Raw genomic sequence first — 27,906 nt, 5'->3', positions numbered from 1 at the left:
AAAGGCCTCGAGTTGGCAATTACTCTTCTGAAAACTGGAAAGTATATATTTATTTACTGTTGGTTCGGACACCCCTCCACCCACCCAGATAAAAAGTTGTGAATGTGTCCCCCACAGACCGAGATGGAAACCGCGGGGCTGTGTTTCTTTCCTATTTCCCCGCGTGCCCGGCCGCCTCCTCAGCCCTCGCACGTTTCTTCCCAGCACTCGAGGCCGCCGGGTCTGTTATGAAACCCCGTGCGCTGAGTGGCTAAGAGCGGGTTCCATTGCGATGTAATTAGGTCACCCCATTATGAGCACGTTTCTTTGAAAAGGTTGGGGCGGGCGGAGCGGGGCGCTGGAGTCGCACTCTCGCCGCCGCCACCACCACACACATATTTTTACTGCATTTCTTATTTATTTGTCAGCCTCCGAGCAAACCCGGAAACCTTCCAAATCACAACTGTTTTAGGAACCTGTTGTTTTTTTTTCATCTTCGCGTAACACACCACCTTTGCTGCAGCCACGAACCAATGTATGTGAAACCCAGTCCGGTCTGCTTTTATTTGTCCCCTGTGACTTAAATTGATGGCCCCCATTTTTAACCTGGCCGCTGCCCCCCTTGCTTTTCTTCTTCTGGTGTCTTCTTTTGCCTGTTGCTTCCCTCCCCCTGCTCCCATTTTTCAGCTTTTCTTGAAATCTGGCAAGCGCCAGAAGGGGAAATAACTTCCATCCACCTTAATTTAAATCATTCAAATGTAGGTTTCTTTCTTAAAGGGCTGTTTGCTGCCTCTCGTCCCCGCTTGCGGGGGGGGGGGGGGGGGCGGTTCCGTGCAGTTTCTTAGTGATGAGGTAATGAGTTCCAGATTTCAGGACAGAATAGGGTGCGCGTTAAAACCACAAGGTTAGTCTGCGTCCTGATGTGAAGCTATTTCGGTTTTTTATACCCCCACTCTCCCCGCAAGAAAAAAAAAAGAAAAGGGCCCATTGGTCTTTAAATCTGGAGGGTTCGCGAAGCTCTGCTGGGCGGCGGGGGGGGGGGGGGGGGGGGGACGGACGGGGGAGGGGCGGAGAAGCGCGGGTGGAAAGTCTTGGGGAAGGGGCCCGGAGCGGGCGGGGCCCAGGGCCAGTCCCGACCCGCACCCTGGGTCCCCGTATCCAGGTGGCGCTTCTTCCCCCCTCAACCCCCGCGACTGCGGGACCCGCCAGAAGCACCGTGACGGGGCCTTGGCACCGCGGGCTAGCTAAAAAGTCTTCCACTCCCCCCCCCACCCAAAAGAAGGCCGATTCCTCGAATTTCCTTTGGTTCCCAACTCCTGGAGGGCGCTCCCCTCCCCCGCTCCCAGGGGCAAGGGCTCCGCGGGCGGCGTCCAGCCCGGCCCGCTCGCTCCGGAGTTGTTTACCGGCCCCACCGACCGACCGGGTTTGTTCCAACTCCCAGAGCCTGTCTCTATAATTAAACTCTTTTTTTTAATTGTCGGGTTGCAACGTCATTTCGGGGACTTTCCAAGGGTGAGGGAGCCGGCCTCCTTAACCCTTCGCTGACCTGGCATCCGCGCCGCGGCGGACTGGGGAGCAGCGTCCCGCCGGGCGGAGGAGGGACAGAGCCGGCCTGCGCGCCCCCTCGACCCCGCGCCCCGGACGTGCTCGGCAGGTGCCGGGTGTGGGGGGAACAGCAGCCAGCCGCGACCCGGGCCGGAAGCCCGACGCGAGGCGTGCGCTGCCCTCCTCCGCCGCCTGCGCTCAGCCCTCGGGTTCCTCGCCCGCGCCCTGCCCAGAGCGGCCGCCCAGTCACCTGCACTACCTTTTCCGACCGGGAGGCGACGGGCCAGGTTTGCCGTCCCGGGCCCGACATCCGGGCCCTACCCGCTCACATGGAGGCAGTCGCCTATGCGAGGAGGGGCTAGCCAGGTATTTTCGGCTTGGGGATTTTAGATTTTACGAAAAGAGGAAAATGAAAGTCCTCAGAATTAGGGAAGCGCGACGGACAAACTCCTTCGGCCAGTTTGGGCGCACCTCGAGGCAGGTGAGAGTGTGGGGCGCCGGGCTGCTGCTATGTTGCGCTTCTTCCCCAGCTTCAAGTCATTTGCAAAAAATAAAAAGCCCAAATTCTCAGATCAGACCCCGCGCTTCCCTCGCAACTTCTGCTACCTGAGACCCTAGGACAACAGCTAGGTTCCTGGATTAGAGAAAGAGGGAGGAAGGGACAAGTGCTGTTGCATAGTTATCTGGTTCAGATTCGCGTGTGGAATGCAGGTTCCCCTGCCTTGGTTCCAGGCCCAGTGAATCAATTACTCTGGGATGGGACCAGGAATCTGCATTCTTTGTAAATTTCATGTTAGTGACTCAAACACCAAGGTGTAAGAATCAGTGGTCCAGGGCTTTGAAGTTTGGGCGGTTCGGAATCCAAATCTTGGCTCTGCCACTTCCTAACCTTTTTTCAAGACATTGACCAAAGCCTCTAAAGTAGGGACAACAATTCCGCCTTAAATTGGCAGGTAAAGTGTCTAGTCTTATGCCTAGCTGTACCCTTGTATATGCCCAGCCACTGTGTGTAAATTAAACCATTCTTGGTGTCTTATTAAAGCATAAAACAAATTTAGGAAGTATTCACTTTGCAAAGGATTCTTCAATATAGATTCTTCCATAAAATGATCAGCTGACAGCTTTGATCTAGATCACTCTCTGACCCCCACCCCCATTCCCAGGCCCCTGGCTTGGACAAAGCAGGCCTGGACACCTGGAAAGGGGCAAAGGACACTGACCCCAGAGCCTGGGAAACAGCAAGGTGAGTCAGGATGAGGTGATCAGGATCTGCTGCCCAACTAAAAAATACCGGGTTGTTGTCACAGGTATTTCTGAAAACTAGATCACTCCGCCCTGTTGATATCCAATAAAAGCCAGATTCTTCTTTCTCTCAATATCCTCAAGCAACCTCATCGCTTAGTGGCCACAGCTCAGCTGCCAGTACCCCATGAACCAGGCAGAGGCTTCAAAAGGTGGCAGTTAGGGTCTGCTGTAAATGCAGTGTAAATGCACAGTGTTGGGAGCCTTTGGGGTACAGCTCAGGGAGCCCACCACCTCCCGGTAGGACTGGGAATCCAACCCCAGGGCTACCACAGCCTTAGGGAGTCTCATTGCCTGGCAGCGGGATATCTAAACCTACTTCTTGGGTCAATTGTTTTAACACATTTCCTGCAGAAATGTCCCATCATTCCATTAAGTTCCCAGGCTAACCCACAGCTATATAACCCCTCTTTCCTTGCGTGGGTCACCTGCCTTGAGACACAGGATAGCCACACAGGATAGCCCATGAGTTTTGAGCCACCTAGACTTTGATGGGAAGCCCAACTCTGCCAGCTGGTTACCTGTTGCACAACCTCGAGCAGGTCACTTCGCCTCTGGGATGATCAGGAAGGTGTAGCCCTTTCCCGACAGTGCTAACCCCTGAGAGCCATTTGCCCTTCAGCCACTCCAAGCTGCTAACAGTTGCTGACGGTTGCTGTACACCCCTCCCTGGGGCTTCCTTTTGCTGGGGTTTCAGGCAGCTCCCCAGCAGGCAAAATACCTCTCTCCTAGTGGTGCCGTTGTAGCCTGCAGCATTTTATGGAAATTACCTGTTTACTCCCCATAGACTGAACTCCTAAGAGCCAGGGCTTCTCTATTACCTGCAACTCTTGAATAGATCCTGCGTAGGTGGTCAGTAAATGTTTTCAGTTTGCACCCGACCCTTGCTGTTGAGTCCTTTCAGACTCTTTGGTCACCATGAATCTAGCAGCAGGAGTAGAAGAAGGAAGGGGCAGAGGTTCCAGGGGTGGCAGGAAGGGAGGGAGGGCCTGGGCTTTGCAGGAAGAGGGGATGACAGCCTTAACACTGGAATGTTCAGAAAGCCAGCGCTGGTAACTCAGGGAGGCTGGGCTTCCACAGTTTGCCCAGGGCATGTTCTGTGCAGCTGTTAAGAGGCACCAGGGTTCAGTGGAATGAGTACTGGTCCAGGAGTTAGGGATTCTGGAGCTTCTCTGCCTCCGGTTCAGGGGGTCATTTCTCTAGTCTGGGCTCAGTCTTCTGAGGTATAGATGGAGAGTGGGGACTAGGCTGGTGGTACCCAAACATTACTCTAAGCACAATCATCTGGGAAGCTTTTAAAATAATGCTGGAAAAAAAAATAATGCTGGGCATCAGGCCCCACCCCACCTCCAAAGATTTTGCTTCAGTTGGTCTGGGGTGAAGGCCAGTATTTGTATTTTCTAAGCTCCCTAGATGATTCTATTGTTAAGACAGAAATATTTTATCTGGTTGTTTTAGAGCGACAGTTCTCAACCGGGGTTGATACACCCCCAGTGAATATTTGGCAATGTCTAGAGATGATTTGGCTGTCACAACTGGAGGAGGGAAGGTCAATGCTACCAGAATCTGGTAGGTTGACACCGAGGATGCTACCGAACATCCTGCAATGCACAGGCCAACCCCCAACCCCCCCCCGGCAACAAAAAATTATCTAGCCCAAAATGTCAATAGTACCAAGATTGAGAAATCCTGTTTGAGAGGTCCTTTCCAATTCTATGATTCCTGTGTGCTCCCAAAACCCTCTCCTTTGGGCAGCCCAGGTAATTTTTTTTTTCAAAACCTAGATCTGATCTTGTGTTTCGTGTGTGTTAGTTGCTCAGTCCTGTCTGACTCTGTGAGACCCCATGGACTGTGGCCTGCCAGGCTCCTTTGTCCATGGGATTTCCCAGACAAGAATACTAGAATGGGTAGCCATCCCCTTCTTCAGGATCTTGTGTTATGCAATTGCCTAAAACCCTTCACTACGCATCCCTTGTAGAGTCAAAACCAAACCCATAATCTAGCATAATCAGACTCTTATTGCTCAGTTCTGGACTGTGATGCTCCCCCCCCCCCCCGCCCCCCACCATCTCTCCCATCCCTCCAAGGCACTCCCTGTGCTCAGGTCTGTTTCAGATGAAAATGAGCCATCCTTCCTCCTGCCCCAGGGCCTTGACACGTTCAATTTCTTCTATCTGAATTGACCTTCCTTTGACCCAAGTAAATTCTCAATCTTTCTTTAGAACCCAGCTCAAGCATCACTTCCTCAACCATTCTTGGCACCCTCTCCCCCATCAAGGCAATGTGTCTATCTTCTCTCTTCTATCTTCAAGGAATATTTATTTCCTCCCAAGTTGTTGTTTCAATTTGTATTTGTACATTCCTGTAACTTTACTATTTAAAATATAGTAAAATTGACCTTCATTTTGGGATACAATTTTATGGGTTTTAACGTGTGAGTCGATTTATGTAGCCACCACTTCAACTGGGAAACAGAACAGTTCCATTATTCCCCCCAACACTCCATCATGCTTTCCCCTTGTGGTCAGCTGTACTGTGCTAAGTTGCTTCACTGTGTCTAACTGTGACCCTGTAGACTGTAGCCAGCCAGGCTTCTCTGTCCATGGATTCTCTAGGCAAGAATACTGGAGTGGGTTGCCGCACACTCTCCTCTTTGTGGTCAGACCCTCCCCCATCCCTTACTCTGGCAAGACTGATCTGTTGTCTATAGTGTCATTTTGTCTTTTCTAGAATACCATATAACTGAAATCATACAGTCTATATGATTTCACAGAGCATATTGCCTTTGAGACTTATCCATGTTGTTGCATGTATCAATAGTTCATTCCTTTTTTTTTAGTTTTTTTTTTTAGTTCATTCCTTTTAAGTGAAGAATAGTATTTCACTGTACGGGTCTACCACCATTGGTTTATTCACCTGTTAAAAGTCACTGGATTATTTCCAGTTTGGGGCCATTGTAAATACAGCTGCAGTAAACACTGTGTATAGATTTTTGTGTGAACATAAATTCTTGTTTCTTGAGGGTAAATAAGTAGGAGTGGGATTACTGGATCACATAGTAAGTGTGTTAAAGTTTAAAAAACAAAAAGGCAAACCTTACTTGAGAGTGAGTATGCCATTTTGCACCTCCCATAGCAATTTATGAGTTTCCAGGTGGCTCAGTGGTAAAGAACCTGCCTGCCAGCACAGGAGACGCAAGAGACGTGGGTTTGATCCCTGCGTCAGGAAGATCCCCTGGAGTAGGAAATGGCAACCCACTGCAACATTCTTGCCTGGAAAATTCCATGGATAGAGAAGCCTGGCGGGCTGCTGTCCACGGGAGTCCACGAAGAGTCGGACACGGCTGAGCACACACGAAGTTTGCTCTGTATCCTTAGCAGCACTTATAATTGTCAGTGTTTTTTATTTTAATCACTCTAACAGTTGTGTAGTGGTATCTCATTGTGGTTTTAATTTACATTTCCCTAACAGGTAATGATTTTAAACAGCTTTTCATATGCTTATTTACCACGTTTATGCCCGCTTTGACGAAATGTCTGTTCAAGTCTTTCACCTATTTTTTAATCCGGTTGTTTGTTTTCTTAATGTTGAGTTTTGAGAGCTCTTTAAATATTCTGAATATAGGTTTTTGTCAAATAAGTGATTTGCAAATATTTTCTGCAGTCTGTATCTTATCTTTTCATTCTCTGAACAAAGTATCTTTCACAGAGCAAAAGTTTTTAATTTTGATGGTGTCTAACTTATCAATTTTATGTTTTATGAATCATGCTTTTTGGTGACCCATCTAAGGACTCTTTACCTAGCCTTAGGTCATTAAGATTTTCTATTTTCTTCTAATAATTTTATAGTTGTGTGTTTTACACTGAGATCCATTGGTGTTAATTTTTATATAAAATAGATTTAGGTTGAAGTTAATTTTTTTTTTTTTTTTTTTTTGCCTCTGGAAGTCTAATCGCAACATTCTTTATTGAAAAGAGTATCATTTTTGTATTATAATTAAAAAATCATTTTTGTATTTGTATGTTGTATTGAACTTTTCTACTGAATTGCTCTTTATTCTGTTCTATTGATCTGTGTGTTTCATTCCTTTGCCAATTCCACAGTCTTGATTATTGTAACTTTGTGTGTGTGCTCAGCCCTGTTCAGCTCTTTATGACTCCCTGGACTGTAGCCCACCAGGCGCCTCTGTCCATGGAATTTTTCAGGCAAGAATACTGGAGAAGGTTGCCATTTCCTACACCAGGGAATCCTCCTGACCCAGGAATCAAACCCACCTTTCTTTCATCTCCTGCATTGGCAGGCAGATTCTTTACCACTGTGCCACCTGGGAAGCCCATTAGTAAGTCTTAAAATCAGGTTATATAATTCCTCCAACTTTATTCTTAATTTTCCAAATTGTTTTAGCTGTTCTAGTTCTTTTGCTGCCTTTTCATGTAAATTTCAGATTCAGCTTGTCTGTAACTACAAAAAAAAAAAAATCCTACTGGTATTTTATATTGGAATTGTATTAAGTCCATAGATCAGTTTCAGGAAGAACTATATCTTTACTTCTTTACTATTGTGTCTTTTAATTCATGAACATGATATGTCTATTTATTTAGATCTTCTTCAATATCTTTAATCAGTGTTTTGTAGTTTTTAACACAAGATTTTATGTATATTTTGTTAGATTTATATCTAATATTTCCCTTTTTGGGGGGGAACTATAGTTGACACTTGAACAGTGCAAGGGTTAGGGGCACCAACCTTTCTCACAGGCAAAGTTCCATGTAGAGCTTATAATTGGCCCTCAAGAATATGTGCAGTTTCTCACAACCACAGTTCTGCATCTGCGGTTTTAACCAACCTTGGATCATGTAGTACTGTTGCATTTACTTTTGAAAAAAATAAGTGGACTTGTGCAGTTCAAACCAGTGTTGTTCAGGGGCCAACTATATTATAATTTTTTTCTTAATTTGTTTTCAATTTCTCATTAGTATTTTATAGAAATACAGTTGACTTTTGTATATTTATCTTGCATCCTGTGACCTTGCAAGAGTCATTTTAGTTTGTTTTTATTTTATTCGCTGTGCTGGGTCTTCATTGCTCTGCGTGGGCTTTCTCTAGTTGCAGCAAATGGAGGCTACTCTTCCTTGCAGTGCGTAGGCTTCTTATCGTGGTGGCTTCTCTTGTTGAGGAGCACAAGCTCTAGGGGCAAACAGGCTTCAGAGTTCTAGCACATGGGCTCAGTCATTGCGGCACACAGGCTGAGTTGCTCTGAGGGTAAGTGGGGTCTTCCTGGACCAGGGATCGAACCCTCATCCCCTGCAGTTGCAGGCAGATTCTTCTCCACTGTACCACCAGGGAAGTCCTCCTTTAGTTTTAAGACGGTTTTTTGGTGAATTCCTTGAGTTTTGTTTTGGATTTTCTTTTTTAATATAGAAAATCATGTTGTCTATGAATGGGAATAGTGTGACTTCTTCCTTTCCAATTATATGCATTATATTTCTTTTTCTTGTGCTATTGCCCTGTCTAGGACTTACACTATGATGTTGAATAGGTGTGGTGAGACTGGACACGCTCATCTGGACTCCAATCTTAAGGGAAGGTGTTTAATCTTTCACTATTAAGTACGATATTAGTTGCCAGGCTTTTGTAGTCCTCTTACTTTTTGACATCTCTCTTCCCACCAGTTTGCTCCATAAGCAGGCTCTTTCTGCTCTCAACTCAACCGCCAGTACCTGGTCCAGTACCTAGCACACAGTAGGCCTTAAATAAGTAATTCTCTACTTTGGTAACTTAGCTAGCCGTAACCACTGTCCTGTGACAGACAACAGAGGGACTTGGCTGAACGCTCACAGACATGGCGAAGAATCACGTTACAGTAAATATCCCAACAGATCCAACCAGGCAGTGGCCCCGTGGAGTTGACTATTTTAAGCTGTAGAGCATCTGCAGATCAGCTTTCTAGCAAGCCATACTGTGTCAAAGTATTTATCTATGAGGAATAGATGACTGCAGTAAAATAATTATTTTAGATCGAGTGCATTCCATTTTCAAAGGGAATTTTAAACAAAAAGCTCTCAGCTCTGAAAAACAGGGGCTTTCAGGGGAAAGAGTCCCACTGCTCTGAAATCTTAGGCCCTCAGACGGGTGGGGTTGTTTCGCTAAATTTATTTCAGCCGCTTATAGAAACAGAAGGGGGAAGAGGGGGGCGGCTGCTTGCACACCAGCCCTGGCTCTGGAGTATTAATATCTGCCGGGTCAGACTTTTATTTGGGTTTTGTTTTACCTTTGGGGGGTGGGGAGGCAGGCAGCAACAGGAATATCTCCCAGCTGCGCGGCTCTGAGCTGTGGTTTCCTACTTTCCTGCCCTGTATGTTCCCTGGCTGCCCAAACCCAGCCCACCCCTCCCCTGCCTCACCTTGGGATGGCCTGCTGCCCGCTGGGTACCAAGCGCTGGGCCAGGCCTTTTACCTTTTGACAGCAGCTTTCCTCTCAGGCCCCGGAGGAGTCTGAGCTCCGAGAGAGAGACAGCCTGAATCTACCTGTTTGCTTTCTGGTACAAGTATGAGTGCAGGAGGAGACTGGGGCCTCTGTCTCTGGCCCCCACCAGGAACCCCTCCCCATTCACACACCCGCCTTCCCAGTGGCTCGACCCCTTGGCGAGATCCAGGCCTGTTTATCCCCATTTTCTTTCTCCTCAGGCTCCCTCAGCACATATGCTTCTTCGTACCTGATACCTGAACAGTCTCTTCTGTCACACACACCACCTCCCCGCCATACATAGAAAAAGGAGTTAAATGACACCACCCTGTTGCTTTTTAAAACCTGTTCTTGCCCTGCGTTTAGGATGCTCTATGGAGCACAGGTTAATTACCTCCCACAAGTGTGGGGGAAACCGAGGTGCGGAGGGAGGCTGCAGCAGGTGACCTGCCCTCGCTGCAGGCGAGAGATGAGTGTCCGCTGGCTGGCCCCTGGAGGCTCCCCAGGACCTGAGAAAGCGCCCGGGAAAGACAGGGCACTGTGTCTGGGAGCTCACTGCTACACGGCTGTCTGAGGGCAGGAAGAAGAAACACACACAAGGAAGCTGAAAAATCTGCCAGGCTCAAGGCTTGAATAATTACGTGAGACTCTGGGGAAGTACCTTGCACAGCGCCCGGCCCGTGGGAACCCAACAAATGGCAGCTTGATTCTCTGGCAGACTCCTGCTTCCTAGGTCACCAAGGAAGACGGGGTCGGGGTGGGGAAAAGGCATCCGTCCCCCCCACTCCCCAGCCCCCGGGGTATTATTGGTGGGAAGTAAGGTGGCCTGGGGCAGGAGATGGGGAGAAGCCCCATATGAAGATTCTCCAGCACTCAGCCAGGGAATCTGCTTCAGGGGGAGGATCAAGGGTATCGCACCGACTTGCAAACTGTCAAGTGCTTGCAAGTACACTTAAGTTCCTGTTTTGTCCTAGCACCAGCCAGCTGGCTTCAGCATTGCTCTCCAGCCCTCCTCAGCACACCCAGCCCAGAGAGGGGCAGACCCCACCCTGGGGAGCTGTTTCTTGGAGAAGCAGGACCCACGACCCCAGCCAGAGCAGGGATCAAGACAGCTCTTGGAGGGTCGCCACGGAGGCAGCCGGCAGAGGAGAGCATGGACCTTTGCCACAGCCTGTGACTTCTTTACAGTTGAGTTTCTCCCGCCAACTGCACCCTCCACCCCAGAGGGGGCCCGCAAGGCCCCCAAACCAGGGCCTGCCCTTGTCTGACCAAAGGCAACCAGATCTGCTGCAGCTGTTCAGTAAGAGAACAAGCTCTCCCAGAGACCAGGGAAGCAGCTGGAGAAAGATTCCTGCCAGCCCGGGGGTGTAAATATTTATACAACGTGGTGCGTGGGAAGGGGGAAAGCAGAGGGAGGTGGCAGGAACGAGGCGGCACTGAGACCGCAGATTGAACGAGCGTGTGCTTTGGGCTCAGGTGGGAAGGGCAAGAGGCTGCCGGATCCTAATCCCCACCCAAATTCCTACATCAAAGAGGCCGGGTCCTCCCCCAGAGTGGAAGGGAGAACTTGGAAGAAAATCCATCATCTGTCCCCTCATCAACCCTCCTGTCTAGGTTGACCCTCTATGCCGGGGAGGAGGGAGGCTCTGCCTTGAACCAGAGATGAACCAAGTCCATGGGGCCCAGGAGTCAGGGCCTTGGGGCCGGGGGGTTGGTGCGCGGCTCCTGGTTCCAGGGTCTTGAGGGATGCTAGCTAGGCCCAAGAGTTGGACTCTAGGACTGGAGGCTTAGAAAACATAAGCAAAGGATAAGCAAAATATAAAACAAGTGAAAATTTCTCTCAAGCTTCTATATGATCAACAGTCTTTCCTAAAGTGGCAGCGAACCTTGTGCACTGATGAGGGAGGAGGATAGATGGGACCTGGCAAGTGAGCAGAGGGAGGAGAAGGCGAGGGGCTCTTGATGGCACTTCCAGAGAAGCAAGTGGCCGCCATCCCCACAGGGCCTTGGAGCAGGCAGCACACCAGAGCGCCTGGTGCTCCTGGGCCCCTTCGCCCCAGGGTGCAGCCCAGCTGCCGCGGTGCCCCAGGCAGAGCACTGAGGCGTCTGCCCCTCCGCCGAGGACTCAGCCAGCACCCAGCAGCATTGATGGCCCAGGGTGGGACGCCAGCCTGGGCCGAGGAGGACAGCCAGATGGACTCCAGTTGATTTGCCTCAGACAGCTGGGGAGCAGGGGCCAGCCGCTCCTCACCCCCGCTCCCCGCCCCCAACTCCAGACAAGGAGGGGTGCGGCTGCGACTTCTAGGATTTCTCTGCCACCTCACCCATCGAGAAGTGCCACCTGCTTCTCTTGGTACCAGACCTGACCCTCAGGGCCTCCCACAGATGGGCTCTGTGCGGCTCCCAGTGGCTAAGAGCCTTTAAAGACACCTCGCGGTTATCAGCCTCTTCTTGCATTCTTCCTGGGCCCTCAAAAGGCCCACTGGCCGGGATGGGGGGGTGGGAAGGAAGGACTTTCCACCGGAGAGCTGCCTCAGTCTCCCCATAGGCAGCTCCAGATGCTGAGGCCAGCTTTGACCAGGGACCCAGGGTCACAGAATACCTAGACTCCCCCTGAGAGGCAGCCCCCACGCAGCAGGTCCTCCCACCCACAGCACAGAGCTTTGCAAGTGATACATTCCCCTCCGGGGCACCTCCCCCGAGCTTCAGCCTTTCTGGGTGGAACCTGATGAGTCTTCCACCTGTCCACCGAGAAGGGCTGATTCCATCGCTGCCCTGTGAGATGGGGCCCCGGCCCACACACCGTGGAGGAAACACCATCTGCCCCCAACCTTCAGCCGGGGCCTGGCAGGCAACGTCCAGCCTCACAGGGGGGGAGCAGCAGAGGCCCAGCCCCCTCTCCAGAAGGAAGCCCTTCTTCCAAGGACACCGGAGCTGGGGGAGAATCCTCAGACTCCCAGGTCCTCTTCTGCCACCGTGGCCCTGCCTGCCGGCTGTGGCCTCCTCCTTGCCAGCACGGCTTAAACAGATGAACAAGAATAAAAGCCTGTGTGGCCCAAGGAAAGCTTTGGGGGAAAGAACTGAAGCTGAAGGAAGAGAAACAAGAACGTCAACAACAACAAAACTAAAAAAAAAAAATGGGAGAGGAGGGAAGTTCAGGAAACAGACAAAATAAACCATCCGGGAATCCAGATGTAGAACAAGGAAGGCCAAAAGAAAAGAAAAATTATGCGAAGAAGGCAGAGTGGGGTGGGAAGGGGAATTGAGACTGAGAAAGAAGGGGGTGGGGTGGGGGAGATGTGAATATTCTGAAGAGAGAAGAATGTGAAAGCAAACAACACCAAAAAAACAAGAAACACAGACCCAGGAGAGAAAAAGAGGCAGCAGTGGATTTAAAACAACTGTTTTGACCCTCAACCAACCACACTCAGGAATGTTCTGAGCCTTAATGTTTTTTATGGATTACACACTCTTCCAAACACTGAACAAGGACAGTTCTAGACAAGCAAGCTTTCCTTCTTGCCCTTGTTTTTCCTACAGTTCTCCCAACTCCTACCATTGGTCTTTCACAGAGTGAGGGCTGATCTTCCTGGAGCAAGGCTGAAAGCCAGTCTAGTTCACTGCAAATTCTGGTAGCTTTCATTGTGGTGCCTCCATGGAGGACTCACCGGAGGATCTGAGCAGGAGAAGCATATGATGGAGCTGGGTTATAGCTTTGCATCTTCCAGGCACCTCTCGGCACACTGGGGCAAACCCAACCCACCAGCACACCATTCCTAGAGGAGCAGAAGTTCATGGAATAGTGGCATACCCAACTGAGGCAAAAGCTGGAGGAGCCCCAGCAAATGCAACTTTTGGTAACAATGTAGATGATTAGATTCCTCTCTAGACATTCCCAAGGAGACCTAATGATAACGGCAGCTTTTTCATTGCCATGGTGGGCAGACAGCTTCTGGAAGTTCAGCCTCACTGCCTAGTGTCCATAACCCCCCTAAACACGTCCAGCAAACAACCACTTCCTCTCCTCTTGTCTGTTTGGCCTCATGATTCAGCTTTCGGTTGCTTCTCCTTCTTCTGTGAGTCCACCAAGGCACCTCTCCTCTGTGTCTGCTTTGGTTGTTCCATTTCCCTTCATTAATCAAACCCACCTCTGCGCACTCTTCCATCTCTCTAGAGCAGCAGGAGTTGGGAAAAGGCTTAAGCAAACTAAGACAAAATCAAGAATGTGAGTGAATGTAGTTTAGCACCCAGCTTTCATGCCCAGGCTGTCCACGGTGGGTGAGACAGGCTCGCAGTGGATTGGGACTGAGCCTCACAAGGCCACCTAAAACTGCTCCTGCAAAGTTCAGCCAAGGGGAAGCCACACAGGCTGAACTCTGATTGACTGGGGTAAAGGACACTGTGCCTGCACCAGCCCTTCTCCCTCCAAGAAATCTTAAGTATTCGACCCTGATTCCGTACGTTCCAAAAGTCACACTTTTCAGACTATCAAACACTGAGAGATGTGACCAAATGTACAGAAAGGATAATGTCTAGGTTGTAGCCTTCCTCAACCCAGCTTCTTCCAATCCCTCCTAACCTTCACACCTGTCACAGTCCTGTAATCTATGACTCAAACTATTATTTAACCATGAAAAAGACAAACCAGGAAATTAGAGGCTGAATGACCTAAAATGTATTCCATTCAACTGAGCTAATCTCCTAATAAGGGCGTGTATAATAATAAGTCATGCTATATCTATTCTGAAAGATGTGAACTTTGCAAGGAAAAGTGCATGGTGACTGCAGATCCCAACTTGTCGAAATTTGTCCTCAAAAGGGTAAGAGCCTCGTCCTAGGCCAAGTTGCCTAGAAGTCTGCTAAACAAGGCTTAACGTTTGAGAACCAGTGTTGCGATGGAGAGCACCCAGCATTCAGAGTGACTGTGTTCAAATCCTGGCACAGCTACTTCCTTGGCCAGCAAGGCACTTACCTGCCCTCCCCTAGTCTTATCTGCTGTGAAATGGCAGTGACAGCAATACCCATCTTCTGGCGCTGCCGTGAGGACAGACGAGCAAAGCGCTTGGCATGAAACCACCCTGTCAACTGTTGCTGTATGTTAAGCAGCAAATTGGCAAACCCGAGACGGCTGGAGGCCCCACAAAGTGGGGTTCCACGGAGTCACTGGAAAATAGTCAAGTATCTGGAGCAAGAGAGAGAAGAGGGTCCCCTAGGAGGCCCCGGCAGCTGGCGGGTGGAGCACTGCATGGAAAGCCAAGGACAGCCACTCAGAGTGTGGGTGGGAGGACGCAGGGGGCTGCTCTCCAGTCCTCCCGCATTAGCTCAACGCACCACATCCCCACCCTCCCTGTGTGCATCTTTAACTGAAGCTCACACTGACCCGGCCCCCACTACGTGCACAGCCCTGGCCAAGCAGAGGGCAGTAGCGGGAACAAGCTTTAGAAATGATCGCTGGCCTCCGAGAATTAATAACTGGGCGTTTCTGACCAAATTCAGAAATCTATCCTTTTAGGGGCCATTGTCAGGATATGACCCGATGCTGAGAAATACATGTTTCTTTTTTTTTTTTCTTTAAGTAGAAAGGCAAAAAGTTGAAAAAATGCTCTAGAAAGGTGAACAGCAGATCAATCTTGCTAATATTTAGGCAGTATTATTAATTTTTAAATGAAATAAGAACAACATAAGTATAATGAGTTTGTTTTTTTAAGAGATACATACTGCAATACTAAAAGATGAAGTGATATGACCTGATACATTGGACTTCTTTAAAAATTTTATGGGATGTGGGGAGGCAGATGGTGACATAAATGGACAGACTTGGCCAGGAGTTGGTGATGTTGGTGATGGGTACGTGGGTGTTCAGCATATCACTCTGCTCCTTTATATGTTTGAAATTTTGCATAATGTTTTAAGTTCATAAAAGCTGAAAAAAATGTGCAATGAGGGATTCTCATCTTACTGGTTTTTGCAACACAATATTTACTTCCTAAGGACATGTGCTCTTGGACAAGAGATAAGGCGGGGAGGCCTGCCAGGAGCTGGGAAGGGCTGGAGAACAGACAGGGAGACCACCACCTGGGGATGAGGAAAGTGCCCCAAACATGCTGAAGAGAGTGCTGTCCTGCCCCTCAAGGGCCTCCGAGCCTGGAGGAAAAAACATTCATTATTGTCCCTTTGCGCTGCTTTTGAACTCAGTGAAAATTATTTTTTAGCAGACACCCATGATAGCAGAGTGGACAAGTACTCCGACCTCACTTTCTTCAACTGGAAAGTGGGAAGAATCACACGTACCCCATTTCCCAGGGTGTGGGGTAAATGAGATGAATGGTCCTAAAGTGCCCTAACATTGATAAAGACTGGGTCTGATTGAGGGGATTCTGGCAAATGTCGACCTTCAGCCTATCGGGACCAAGGGGGAGCCACCCCATCTTGAGCACTCTCATATGTAGGTGCTCCACTTAAACATATAAATTAAATGTTAATCAAGGCACACATTCTCGGAGACCACTTGGGGCCAGGCATCCTGCCGAGTGTCGGCCCCTTTGGGTGTCACACAGGAGCCCCTGCTGGCCTCCTCCCTCCCCAGAGGGGCCACCCCTGCTCTGCACCCCTGGGAAGAACAGGAACGGAGCCCCCAGAGTTTTCTCTCTAGATAATGAGTTAGAAAATGAAAAAATAGGGCGCTACACACTCTGGGCTGTGGCTTTGAATGGAGAAATGAATCCTAAGAAAACAGATCTTTGGCAGGTCAGATCACTCTCAAAGAGGGGGACAAGGGGTGCAGGGGCTCCATGCTCAGTGGCACCCCCACAGGGAGCTTCTGGAGCTCTAAGCAAGCATGATGGCCTCCAGACACCAGGGGGCAGCCTCACACACCCTCCAGGGGTCAGAGGGACCCACCAAAGGTGACCTGGCAACAGACACACTTCCAAGACAAATCTAAGTAGCCCAGGCATGCAGAGGAGGAAATCCCAGGGACAGCCAGCTCATGAGTCTTTGCCACTTGCCCCCAGGCAACTGGTGAGTAGCTTCCTGCAAGACAAGCTTCAGCCAGAAGAGGGTGCTGGTGAGGGACCCACAGGCTACAGAATTGGCAGGGACATGGGAGGCAATCAAAGCAGAAGGTAGACTGGGGGCTGAGAGCGCAGCCACATCAAGTCTTTGGATTCTTGCTCTAGAACCTTCTGCCGAGCAGATGAAAGGTTTGTCCCATCCTAACCCCCACATCCTCTCGTTCCGCAGTCCACAGGACCCCACCGCCTGTTCTCTGTACCTTCATCCCAATAAGGAAACAGAAAGGAGACCCAAGGCAAGTTTGAATGTTTTCCAAAGCTCCTTGGAGTTTGAGATCTTTGAAACGCAATTCACAGGATTACTCTCTCAGAAACCCACCTGGCTCCAGAGAAGAGAGCAGCCTCTGTTGTGAGCCCTTCAGAGCTCCAGTGCCTGGGTTCAAATCCTGCCTCTCCTGTTTACCAGCTCTGTAACAATGGGCAAGGTACTTAGCCTCTGCGCCTCAGTCTCCCGCTCTGTAAAACGAATAACAGTGACTCTCTTGAGTCATTGCCTACAACAATGGCTGGCTACAAGAAGAGAAGGCATTTGAAGAAAGCCTGAAGCTTTCATAGAAAATAGCTCAGAGACATGCACAGCACTGCTCTCTGCACAAGCCAGAAGCCCCAGGTCTGTGCTTTTTCCCAGCAGGATGCGGGTCACGGAGACCACCAAGCTGTGGAAGCACAGGCCGAGTCCAGAGCAGGAGTCGGTTCAGTGTCTTCAGAGAGGGCAGCTCCTCTCACAGGGAGCTTACCCAGTGCAGCCCACCTGTGCCCACTCTGGGTTTTGTGCAGGACAAGCAGAGCACATCACTCACATCGAAGCTGGGCTTGTTAAACTCATCAGCCAGAGGCTGAAAGGCAGGCTGGCAGCCCTCTGGAGGACAGGCCCACGTGGGCAAGCCTGGGGAGAGCCAGCCTTGCGGAGGCCAGGCCTGCACAGAGGGTGTGAGGAACCTACCAGCCTCAGAGCAGGGTTGGGCTTCCCTAGGATGGAGACGAAAGAGTTAAGTCGACTCAGGGCTCCAGAGGGCGGCTCTGCAGCTATAAACAGTGAGCCAAGGGAGGGAGGGAGCTGACACAGGATGTGGCCGGGCTCGAGCTGTCTGATTATTAACTTCACTTTTATTTGGAGGGGGATTCGATTCTCTGTTTTACTTCCCATCAAGGAAGTGAAAGCCCAGGTCTCAGAGGGGCCTGGTTTCAAATTGTTTTGTCACAGCTCATTTATTTTTCCTCTTAAATAAATAAACAAAACCACCTCTTTGTTTTCCCCTGAATGAGTGTTCAGCAAATTATCTGTGGGTGAGGCATGAAAGGGGTTTTCTGGAGTCTTTCGTGGGGGTACTTGGGCTTTTTCTTTTAAAAGGAAAAAAGAAAAGATTCTTCCTTTAGCCTCGACCTTCTCCAAGACTGCCAAGGCACTTTCTTTTCTGTCTCATCCTGAGATGGCAGCCTGAAATCACGGCCTCAGGCCCAGTCAGATACACAGACCTTCCTTCGCTGGTCCTTGGGGCCAGCCTTCACATGTCACAGGCTCCAACCCCAAGGCCAACAGAGGAAGCAACAGAACACTAGGAGCTCAGTGGTTGGTTAGTCCTCTCGGTCAGCTACGACCCATGGTTTTTGTTCCTATGGCACTTTGGCGTTTCCACTAAAAATAACAAAGCAATTAAACACAAAAGGATTCCATCACAGGGCTTCATAAAACACCATTACATGTTCCTTCGCTCAAGGTCCAAAATATTTGGAAAATTTGTTTACAACACCAAAACCGTTCAATAACTTCTTGACTCTTGCAATAACCCTTTCCTGTATGACCTATATATAAGAGGGATCAAGGGGGATGCAAAGACCACGGTCACACAGTCCCTACCCTCCCGGTGCCCCAGTTCAGAGAGGAGAGAGGAAAACAGGAGCTCCCACAGCAGAGGCCAGTGGAACCACAGGAAGGCAGGGAGGGAAAAGACAGTCTCTGCTGGAAATGAAGGGGGGAAATGGAGGATGGTTTCCTGATGGAGCTTATATTTAAGCTGGATCTTGAAGAACTGATGCTATTAAGAAGAAAGGATATGCGAAGAGCTGAAAGTACTCAAATGACAGACAGTATCAATGCGTGAACCAGGTCAGATACAAGACCTCGGGACTGGCGGAGCCTGGAGGGCCTATGGTTCCTCAAATGGCATTCAAAAAGGCGGCTAAAGTCCTCACGGTAGAGAGGAGCTGAAAGGAGCAGGCCACTTCAATTCCGCTTCAGTCCCTGGCTCGGCTTGGTGACGGGCCTGCGTGTGAAGAAGCTGCCATTTATGCTGTGAGATACACTTGTCTGGTGGGGGCCAGACGCTGGCTAGTCCCAGACATCTGAGGACGACCACCGGGAGCTGCCTCTAGCTTTCTGCTCCTGGAATAAGGGGCAAAGAAGGAAGGAGTGACTGGAACAAATCCAATTCACTTACAAAGGCTTGGGCTCCTAATGCTATATGGGATATGGGATGGGGTTTCCAAACACCACCACCACCCCGGGGGGAGTTGCCAGGATCCAAGGTTTTCTTCAAGGTCTTGGAAATTCCTGCTCCGTCCTGTCCCCCCTGTGGCCTCGCAGCTTCCAACCCCCAAGGTGCCCTCGTCGCCGGGCTGGGCCGGGCGCCGCGGCCACGAGGGGGTTAAGGCGCCGCCAAGATGGCCGCCTTGTTTTGCACTTCTGAGGGGGTCACGCGGGAGGCTGCCCTTTGCCTCTGGGGAGGCAGTCAAGGTCCCGCCGCCCTCCCCGGGCGGGCGCTCTGCCCTCAGCGGCCTGACGGCGCCTCCTCCCCTGAGCGTCCCGCACTTTCGGGGCCGCTGAACTCTCCAGGCCCCAAGCGAGCCAAACTCCCAACCTTCCAGGCAGCAGGCCTGGCCTTGGAGGGGGCGAGGCAGGAAAGTCCCCCCACCCACCCTCGGCGATACCCGGGCCGGGGGCGCGCTCCAGCCGGGCCCCTTCGGCCTCTGAGAACGTCTGGGGGATCTGTGAGCCGAGGCCGCAGCCTGGGCCGCGATCCCTATTTCTTGTCTCTTGGCTGAAGCCGCCCCTGCCGTCTCCCGGAAGGCCTCCGCGGGCTGCTCCCGCCTGCAGCCGGGCAGGGGCGCGGTGCACGTGGTCGCACTGCCCTCCAGTGGCCGTCTGCCGAACAGCACGGCGGGCCGGGGCAGGGGTCCCGGTGACGACCCAGTGTCCCGTACCCTCGACCGGCCGGCCCTCCCTAGAAAAGGGCTGCCCCTTGCTGCTTTTGAAGACTTGGCCTTGCCCATCCCCAGTGCCTTTTATAGGCGGCCCTTTGCCGCGGTGGCCACTGATCCAACAGCACGGCATTTGCTTCTGCCAATGGTTCTCGAACTCCTGCGTGCCCTCTGAATCTGGGTGCCCAGTTGCTTCAAACCCTACAGGTCCTATACCTATACACACCCAATGAGTGAATCCTTATGACAGGAGGTGGAGAAGGAAATGGCAACCCACTCCAGTATTCTTTCCTGGAGAATCCCAGGGACAGAGGAGCCTGGTGGGCTGCCGTCTATGGGGTCACACAGAGTCGGACAGACTGAAGCGACTTAGCAGCAGCGGCAGCAGCAGGACAGGAGGAGCCCCTGGGCCAGTGGTTCTATAAATGTCTACCCAGGAGCCACTCCTGGGAACTTGTTAGCAAGGAAATGCAGATTCCCTGACTTTGGGTATAGGACCTAGCATTACCATTTCCTTCTCCAATGCATGCATGCATGCTAAGTCGCTTCAGTGGTGTCCGACTCTGTGCGACTCTATGGACAGCAGCCCACGAGGCTCCTCTGTCCACGGGATTCTCTAGGCAAGAATACTGGAGTGGGTTGCCATTTCCTTCTCCACCTCCTGTCATAAGGATTCTCTCATTGGGTGTGTAATATGCCCTGTTGGGCACCGAAGAAGTGACCATCACCAAGTTCCTACCTCACGGGGTCCACCTCTAACAGAAGAGACAGATTTGTTTAAACAGATAATCTCACAAATAAATACGGTTCCCTTTGAAAAAGTGTTCACATTTCTCTGAAGGAAAACAATAAGCTGCTCAAAGAACTTACATACATGGAAAACTATTTCAGAGTTGGGATGAGAAGGCTGTTGTTCCCTCTCTGAGGAAGCTCTTAAGTTGAGGCCGACAGGAGGAGGGAAGAGATGTCAGGGAGGTGGGAGAGGGCCTGAGGCAGCAGGCAGAGCAGGTGAGAAGCTATAGACAGACATAAATGGAGATGCAGAGGCTGGAAGGATGGAGCTGGATGGTGGAGGGGGAGGGGATGTAGAGAGTCAGAGTCCCCAGGTCTACACATCTGGTACCCAAAATCCACCTCAGAAGGGGCAACATGAAGAGAAAGCTGGACAATTAGCCACCCTCCTCAGCACCCATGAATCGTGTCCCACCAGGGGAAACCTCAGCCAAGTGCCCTTGGCCCATGAACTTGCTGCTCCCTGAAACAGATTTGTGCGGGCTTCTCCTTAAAACTTGAAGGAGAGCCACATTTGATGGATCCAGGTGAGCAATGGTAAGAAGACGTGGTGTACCATCTACCCACCTGCACATTGGGCGTTTCATCTCCTCCCTACTGTGGGTACAGGCTACAGCCACTACTCCAATGAGCATTTTTAATTATCTATGTGTCTGCTCTGGAGTCACTACAGTGACACATGAGGTGTGCCACATGGGGCATGGCCTGCCCCCTGGACTGTCCTGCAGGGCAGGGAGATGGAGGACCCCATCCCTGATCCCAGTCTCAGTGCCTAGCCAGCTGCCTGAACCCACATCCCACCCACATATCCCTGGGGCAGCTCCTGGAGGGGAAGGGGGCCAGGGAACAAGATGGCAAAGGGAGGCTGAGGACTCTACTGTGAGGATGTTGTGTGTGTGCGTGCTCAGTCGCTCACTCATGTCTGGACTGTAACCCTCCAGGCTCCTTTTTCCATGGGATTCTCCAGGCAAGAATACTGGAGGGGGTTGCCATTTCCTTCTCCAGGGGATCTTCCTAACCCAGGGATCGAACCCACATCTCTTGTGTCTCCTGCATTGGCAAGTGGATTCTTTACCACTGCACCATTTACGTGGTGTCAATGCCAGTTTGAGGGCAGGGGTGAGGTGACCTCCAGCCACGCCACTGCCTCTATTCCTCAAGCTTAATCTCTAGGTATCTTCTTATTAGGACTGTCACCTTGTGCAGTCACTTCCCTCTCTGGTTTTCTCATCGGAAAAATAGGGGTGGAGATGAGTTGTGTTAGATGGTCTCCAGGGTGTTTGATCCAGGCCTTGCCCATCAGCCCACGGCTGGAGGGATGGATGAAGAGGTTTCTGCTCAGGGACACGACAACTATGCCAAGTCAGGCCTTGGGGCTAATCACCTCCAGGTTGTGGGGAGGGAGAGAAGAGCACCTGGAAATCTGTTGCAGCTTCAGAGTCAAACCAGTCCGGTTTGAATATTGGCTCTGCTCCTGACTCGCTGTGTGATCTCCAGCAAGTGGCTCAACCTCTCTGAGCCTCAGCTTCCTCACTTGAGAAATGAGGATAACATAGTACCTTACCTCACCAGGTTGTTCTGCAGATGAACAGTGATAGCTAACCACTTATCAAGCACTTATTCCATGTGAGGTGGCACACTGAGGGCTTCTCAGGAAGGAATGACATGAGGTCACACACGTAGTCCTGGATCGCTGCCGGCGAGGAGTGAGGTTTGATCATGAGAGCCCCGGTTGTTATCATTTCACAATCGCCCCCTGGTGCTTTGCACAGGAGGGTGCGTTCAGTAGACAGGAGGGGCTTAGTAAGCCCTGGGCACACAGGAAGCACTCAATAAAAGATGGCCTTTATTATTAAGACAGAAGGGACCCTTGTGAAGAGTTCCTGCAGCAAGGAGAAGTGGGGGAGGGTGGGCTGAGAGCAGGGCGCACCCACTTCTCCGAAGGCGGGCCAGGCCCGGTGCTGCCTACTTGGCCATTGCCCGGGGTGCGACGTCAGCTCTTACTCACCCTTCCCAGAGAGCTGCTAATTAGCCTCCTCGCAGCCAGGAGCTCCCCAGATGAAAGGTGCCTAATACGCATGCAAGGCGTGACCCCCATATTTATAACCAAGGTTCCCTTGGGTGAGGAAGGCCCGGGGGCGGGGAGACAGGCCAGATCAGGGCCTCACCTTCTTTATGACAGAGGTTCTCAGGGAAGGGAGCTGCGCTGGGGTGGTTGCAAGCCTGAGAAAAAGGCTTCAGGGCAGTGGGTGTGGGACACCCAGGTCCTGGGAGTGGGAGGAGCTGGGTGGTTGAGGGGGAGGAACGCTCCAGGCCTCAGGCTGCATCTCGGACCAGCAGCTCAAGGTGGGAATCATGGTAGCACTGACCTCACAGACTTAGGACAGTAGGCCTGCCACCCTCTGGTCTTTATTCCCTCCGTAGACATTTATTACGCACCTACTCTGTGCACCTACTTCATGGCAAATAGATGGGGAAACAGTGGAAATAGTGGCTGACTTTATTTTTCTGGGCTCCAAAATCATTGCAGATGGTGATTGCAGCCATGTAATTAAAAGACGCTTACTCCTTGGAAGGAAAGTTATGACCAACCTAGACAGCATATTAAAAAGCATAGACATTACAACAAAGGTCCATCTAGTCAGGACTATAGTTTTTCCAGTGGTCATGTATGGATGTGAGAGTTGGACTCTAAAGAAAGCTGAGCACCGAAGAATTGATGCTTTTGAATTGTAGTGTTGGAGAAAACTCTTGAGAGTAACTTGGACTGCAAGGAGATCAAACCAGTCCATCCTAAAGGAGATCAGTCCTGGGTGTTCATTGGAAGGACTGATGCTGAAGCTGAAACTCCAGTACTTTGGCTACCTGATGCGAAGAGCTGACTCATTTGAAAAGACCCTGATGCTGGGAAAGATTGAGGGCAGGAGGAGAAGAGGACGACAGAGGATGGGATGATTGGATGGCATCACCGATTCAATGGACATGGGTTTGGGTGAACTCCGGGAGTTGGTGATGGACAGGGAGGCCTGGTGTACTGCAGTTCATGGGGCCACAAAGAGTTGGACACGACTGAGCAACTGAACTAAACTCTGTGCCAGGCACTGGGTGTGCTGGGAATACCAACATGGACACACCAGATCAAGCAGACCTCCCCACCATGGACTCACATTCTGGGTGGCAGACAGACAAGAAACACAAGAACTGAGTGATCCCTGACACTCTCCCTGACAGTGGCCTGCACTGTGAAGAAGACAAGACTGAGGTACAGAGATATATGACAGGGGTGATGCATCAAACGCAGCGGTCACACGCACCCGCCAAGGCAGGTCTGGGCAGATTAAGAAACGGACCAAGGTCGAAAGACCAGCCCAAAGCTGCCCAGCAAATCCAAGGCTGGAGCCTGGGTCCGCAGCACGGGAACCTTGATCACAGCTGGTGAGGCAGCCGCGGAAGTCCCCTTTACCTCTGGTTAAAGGATGCGCTCGCTGCCTGGCCTCATCTTGCACCGCCTGGGCCTGTGCACTGGCCACAGTCTGGAGTGGGGGGGGCAGGGGGGCAGCAAGTGTTACAGCCTCACATCAGCCTCACATCTCTCTCCGTCATCCCAACCGCCCGGCACGATCAGTAGCAACCCCATAATGTTCACTCAGGTGAGATTCACATACCAGAAAACGAACCCTCCTAGAGTGAACAGTTCAGTGGTATTTAGCACATGCCCAGTGTGCAACCCCCATCTCTACGGAGCTGCAGCTCATTTTCTCCAGCCCAGAGGAGAACATGTGTGCGGTAATCAGTTGCTTTCCATCCCCTCTCCCCGCAGCCCCTGGAAACCACCAGTCTACTTTCCATCTCTATGGATTTGCCTGTTCAGGATGCATCCTGTAGCCACATCTTTAGGCCTGGCTTCAGTCACGGGACCTGTGTTCAAGGTTCACCCACACCACAGTATTCTGTTTTTTGGTTGAATACTGTTCCATTGTATGTAAGCATCTCTGTAAGCAGTTTATAGGCAAGGAAGCACTCAAACCAGCAACGCCCCAAGGTCACAGCCGGTCCACACAAGATTGGATCCCAGCCTGAGTCCACACAGTGGAAATGTGGCCGTTTCCACGAGCGGGCCTGCTCCCCGAAGCCTGGGCCCGAGTCCCAGGATGAGAGAGGGCTGCCTCTGGGAGTGGACTCCGGCTCCCCCAGGCGTGGCCTCACCTCTTCTCAGCACAGGTTCTCAGGTGTGGGCGAGGTGGCCTCCCAGTCACCCTGCGCCAGGCCGGCCCAGAGCGTGGCTGAAGAAGCTGCCTCCTTGAGTGGAATTCCAGGTCCCTGCCAACCTCAGGGCACTCCTGGGCCCCAAACCCTCCCTCTCAGCTGGGTCACAAGGCTGGCAGGCACCTCAATCCAGGGGCAGCCTGGTGGGCTGGCCAGGTCAGGAGCGTTGTCCCCAGCTGGCTGATGGCCCTGGGCAGAACTGCCAGCCTACCCAGCAAGTAGATACCTCGACCCACAAGCATTTATTAAGCATCCATTCTTTGCTAGGTGGCATGTGGCTCCTGCCTTTACAGTGGCTCCGTCACTGAGGACGGCACCAACCCCTGCACAGAAAGTGGGTTCTGGGACCCAGTAACGGAACGGGGTGGGGGAGGCCCTGACCTTGGTCAAGAAGGCTGCACATGAACCAACCCTCCCAGCCTCCCTCTGCAGGGCAGGTGGAGGGCACAAGACAGGCTATACACAGACCACTGGGATGCCCACCAGGATGCCCACCTGGACTCCTCGATGCCCAAGCAGGATGCGATATTCACTGTCCATGTACCCTGACCTGACCGCTTGCCCACCTAGCATCCATCCATCCATTCATTCGTCCCATTGTGTCGGCCCGTGCCCATCTAGGGTGTGTGTGTGTGTTAAGTCACTTCAGTTGTGTCTGATTCTTTGCGATTCTATGGACTGTAGCCCCACAGGCTCCTCATGGGATTCTGTTCATGGGATTCTCCAGGCAAGAATACTGGAGTGGGTTGCCATGCCCTCCTCCAGGGGATCTTCCCAACCCAGGGATCGAACCTGGGTCTCGTACATCTCCTGCATTGGCAGGTGGGTTCTTTAACACTAGCACCACCTGGGAAGAGGATACAACGTTTTTAAAAAATGTCAAATAGTTCTCGTCCTTTGGGAGTTTGAAACCGAGCGGACTATGCAAACAGTGACCATGTGGCCTGGCACAAGGAGCCCAGAGCCAGGGCCCCCACTCTATGGGCAGCCACCGCTCGAGCGTGAGTGTGGGCTGCTCCCACGCATCTCACAGCTAAGCCTGTTTCTAGATGATAAGCTCCTCGCCCCACACATGTACACTGCCCCCATCCATACACACGACAGATTCACTTGGCAAATTGGGCTGAAAACATGGGCCGGGGGGGGCTTTGGGTTCCTTAGCCGCTACCCCTACCTGCACTTCCATCCATGATCCAGAAGGATTTCGCCATCCAGGAAATGTCCTCTGAAAGTTCCCCTGAGGACTCGCAGAGGGGAAGGAAGCACCCCCCAGAGCCCCCAAAGGGCACCATTGCATGGCTCCTGAAGGCTGCCTTGGGGGGTGCTGGGCTGAGCTGAATGACTTGGGAACTCCCCCAGGCTGGTACATGGCCACTGCCCACAGTGGCCTCCCCTCGGTGCCAGGCACATGCTCAGCATGGCACGTGCATTTCTTAAACCACTGAGATTTTTATCAGTGACCGGCCCAAGGTGCCAGGACCAGTGGAGAGTTTGCACTGTGGTCGGATCCACCCCGAAGTCCACACCCACAGTTGTACACATTATCTCCAAGACAAGGCTGGTATCCAACGCTCCCCCACGTACTGGGCAGCCTCCTGACCAGACTGTCTGCGGGAGAGGGAAGTGACCCCCTTTAACCTCAAGTCCCACCCCAACCTACTCCTGCCCGCTCCCCTCCCCCACCCCAACTGACCCTCTGGCTCAGCCAGGCTTCCTGCAGTCAGGAAGCACCTTCCACTCCCAAGGAGCCCCCAGAAGGCCTATGGAAGGAAGAGAATGAGGTGGGGATGGACAGGTCCACATATAGGCCTCAGAGGGGAGGGGAAATGACCCTTTGAGGGGTCAGATGCTCTAGGCCCCCCCACTCTCCACAGCTGTCATGCAGACCCTGCAGCAGAAGGGGAGGGAGCAAGCTGGTTCTTCCAGGTGTCTTGGCTGACCTGATGCAACCCCAGAGTGCCCTGCGGGCCAGAAGGCAGAGGAAGGGGTGTGTGGGAAGGTGGTGATTATCGACCTCCATTTCAGGGCTGGGTGTGAGGGCCACCTGCCCAGGGAGCACAGCCTGGCCAAGAGACAGGGATGAGCCCCTGCCTGTCCCAGGTGTAGCCTGAGGCACAGGGCAGCCATGGAAAACAGGCCAAGCGGAGTCCCCACAGCCGGGACATGGCCACTGAGAGCCCCATTGACCACAACTGCGTTCCCTGGGCTCTGGTTAAAGCACCTTAATTAATCCCGAAGCCAATCTTTTTGCCCACCCTGGGAGGAAGAGGGTCCCCATTTTACAGAAGAGGGTCCCCATTTCACAGATGAGGAGACTGAGGCTCGGAGATTTGAGAAATGTTCCCATCGTCGCGTGGCCTGGAAACAGTACAGTCAGGATTCACATCTGGTCTCTCTGACCCCAAAAGCTTTGCCCTCGGTCACTTAGAGCTTCCCTAATGGCTGGGTTCGGTGCCAAGACCGGTAACTGAGCTGTTCAGACACTCTCTGGATGAGAGGGTGAGCGGACAAAGGAGTGGACAAGTGGACAGTGGTCAGCATGAGTGAGGGCAGAAGTATGTCCACTTCCATCCCCACCGAGCCATTGAGCAAGTGGACAGGAAGGCAGGTGGACTAGGACACAAACGGACAGGAAGGCAGGTGGACTAGGACACAAACGGACAGGAAGGCAGGTGGACTAGGACACAAACGGACAGGAAGGCAGATGGACTAGGACACAAACGGACAGGAAGGCAGGTGGACTAGGACACAGATGATAGGAAGGCTGCAGGAGGGAACAGTAACCACTGCTCCATCCAATGACTCCTGGAGGACAAGAAGGAACGAGGCTTCTGGGAAGCTGGGTGGCCCATCTAGTGCTGGCTGACCATGAAGAATACCCTCTAGATTTCCCTCCTGAGACAGCAAGTCTCCAGAACAAGGGGCTCTGCCCGCCAGGTACACACGCTCCATGACCAAGTACCGGGCCGGCCTGGTCAGTCATTGACCGGCCATTACTTGATTATGTAAGAGGACCCCAGGCCAGGTGTTGACCTGCCAACCCCTGCTGGGAGGAAAAGAGGAACAAGAGATCCATTGGTCCTTCCTGAGGTGGAGGTGGGGGTGGTGGCCTAGAGGGCCTTGCTGCTGCCTCCTGCAGGGAGGTAGGCCTGGCCAGGACAGCAGCTCTGCCCAGCAGCCGCCGGGCCCTGGGGTCAGTGCCCAGGCCTGTTCGCCTAAGGGATTGGGTGCAAACTGGCATGGAAGTAGCTCACCAAGGGGTCACTGCCAAGGGCTGGGGGGTAGG

At 51.9% G+C, this 27,906-nt stretch overlaps 1 protein-coding gene across 1 annotated transcript; it reads left to right on the top strand.

Moving 5' to 3' along the window:
* The first annotated feature begins 123 nt into the window (after window positions 1-123).
* LOC122705109 (protein piccolo-like) lies at window positions 124-17,303 on the top strand. The gene is made up of 5 exons (XM_043920318.1): window positions 124-220; window positions 1,142-1,195; window positions 1,326-1,402; window positions 1,559-2,005; window positions 16,534-17,303. The coding sequence occupies exons 1-5, from the start codon at window positions 124-126 to the stop codon at window positions 16,576-16,578; spliced, it is 720 nt and encodes a 239-aa protein (XP_043776253.1). The 3' UTR covers window positions 16,579-17,303.
* The last annotated feature ends 10,603 nt before the right edge of the window (window positions 17,304-27,906 follow it).

Source organism: Cervus elaphus, chromosome 12, assembly GCF_910594005.1.
Source record: "Cervus elaphus chromosome 12, mCerEla1.1, whole genome shotgun sequence".
Classification (NCBI taxonomy): Eukaryota; Metazoa; Chordata; class Mammalia; order Artiodactyla; family Cervidae; genus Cervus; species Cervus elaphus.
The sequence above is the reverse complement of the archived record's forward strand: the minus strand, read 5'-3'. Positions and strand labels throughout refer to the sequence as shown.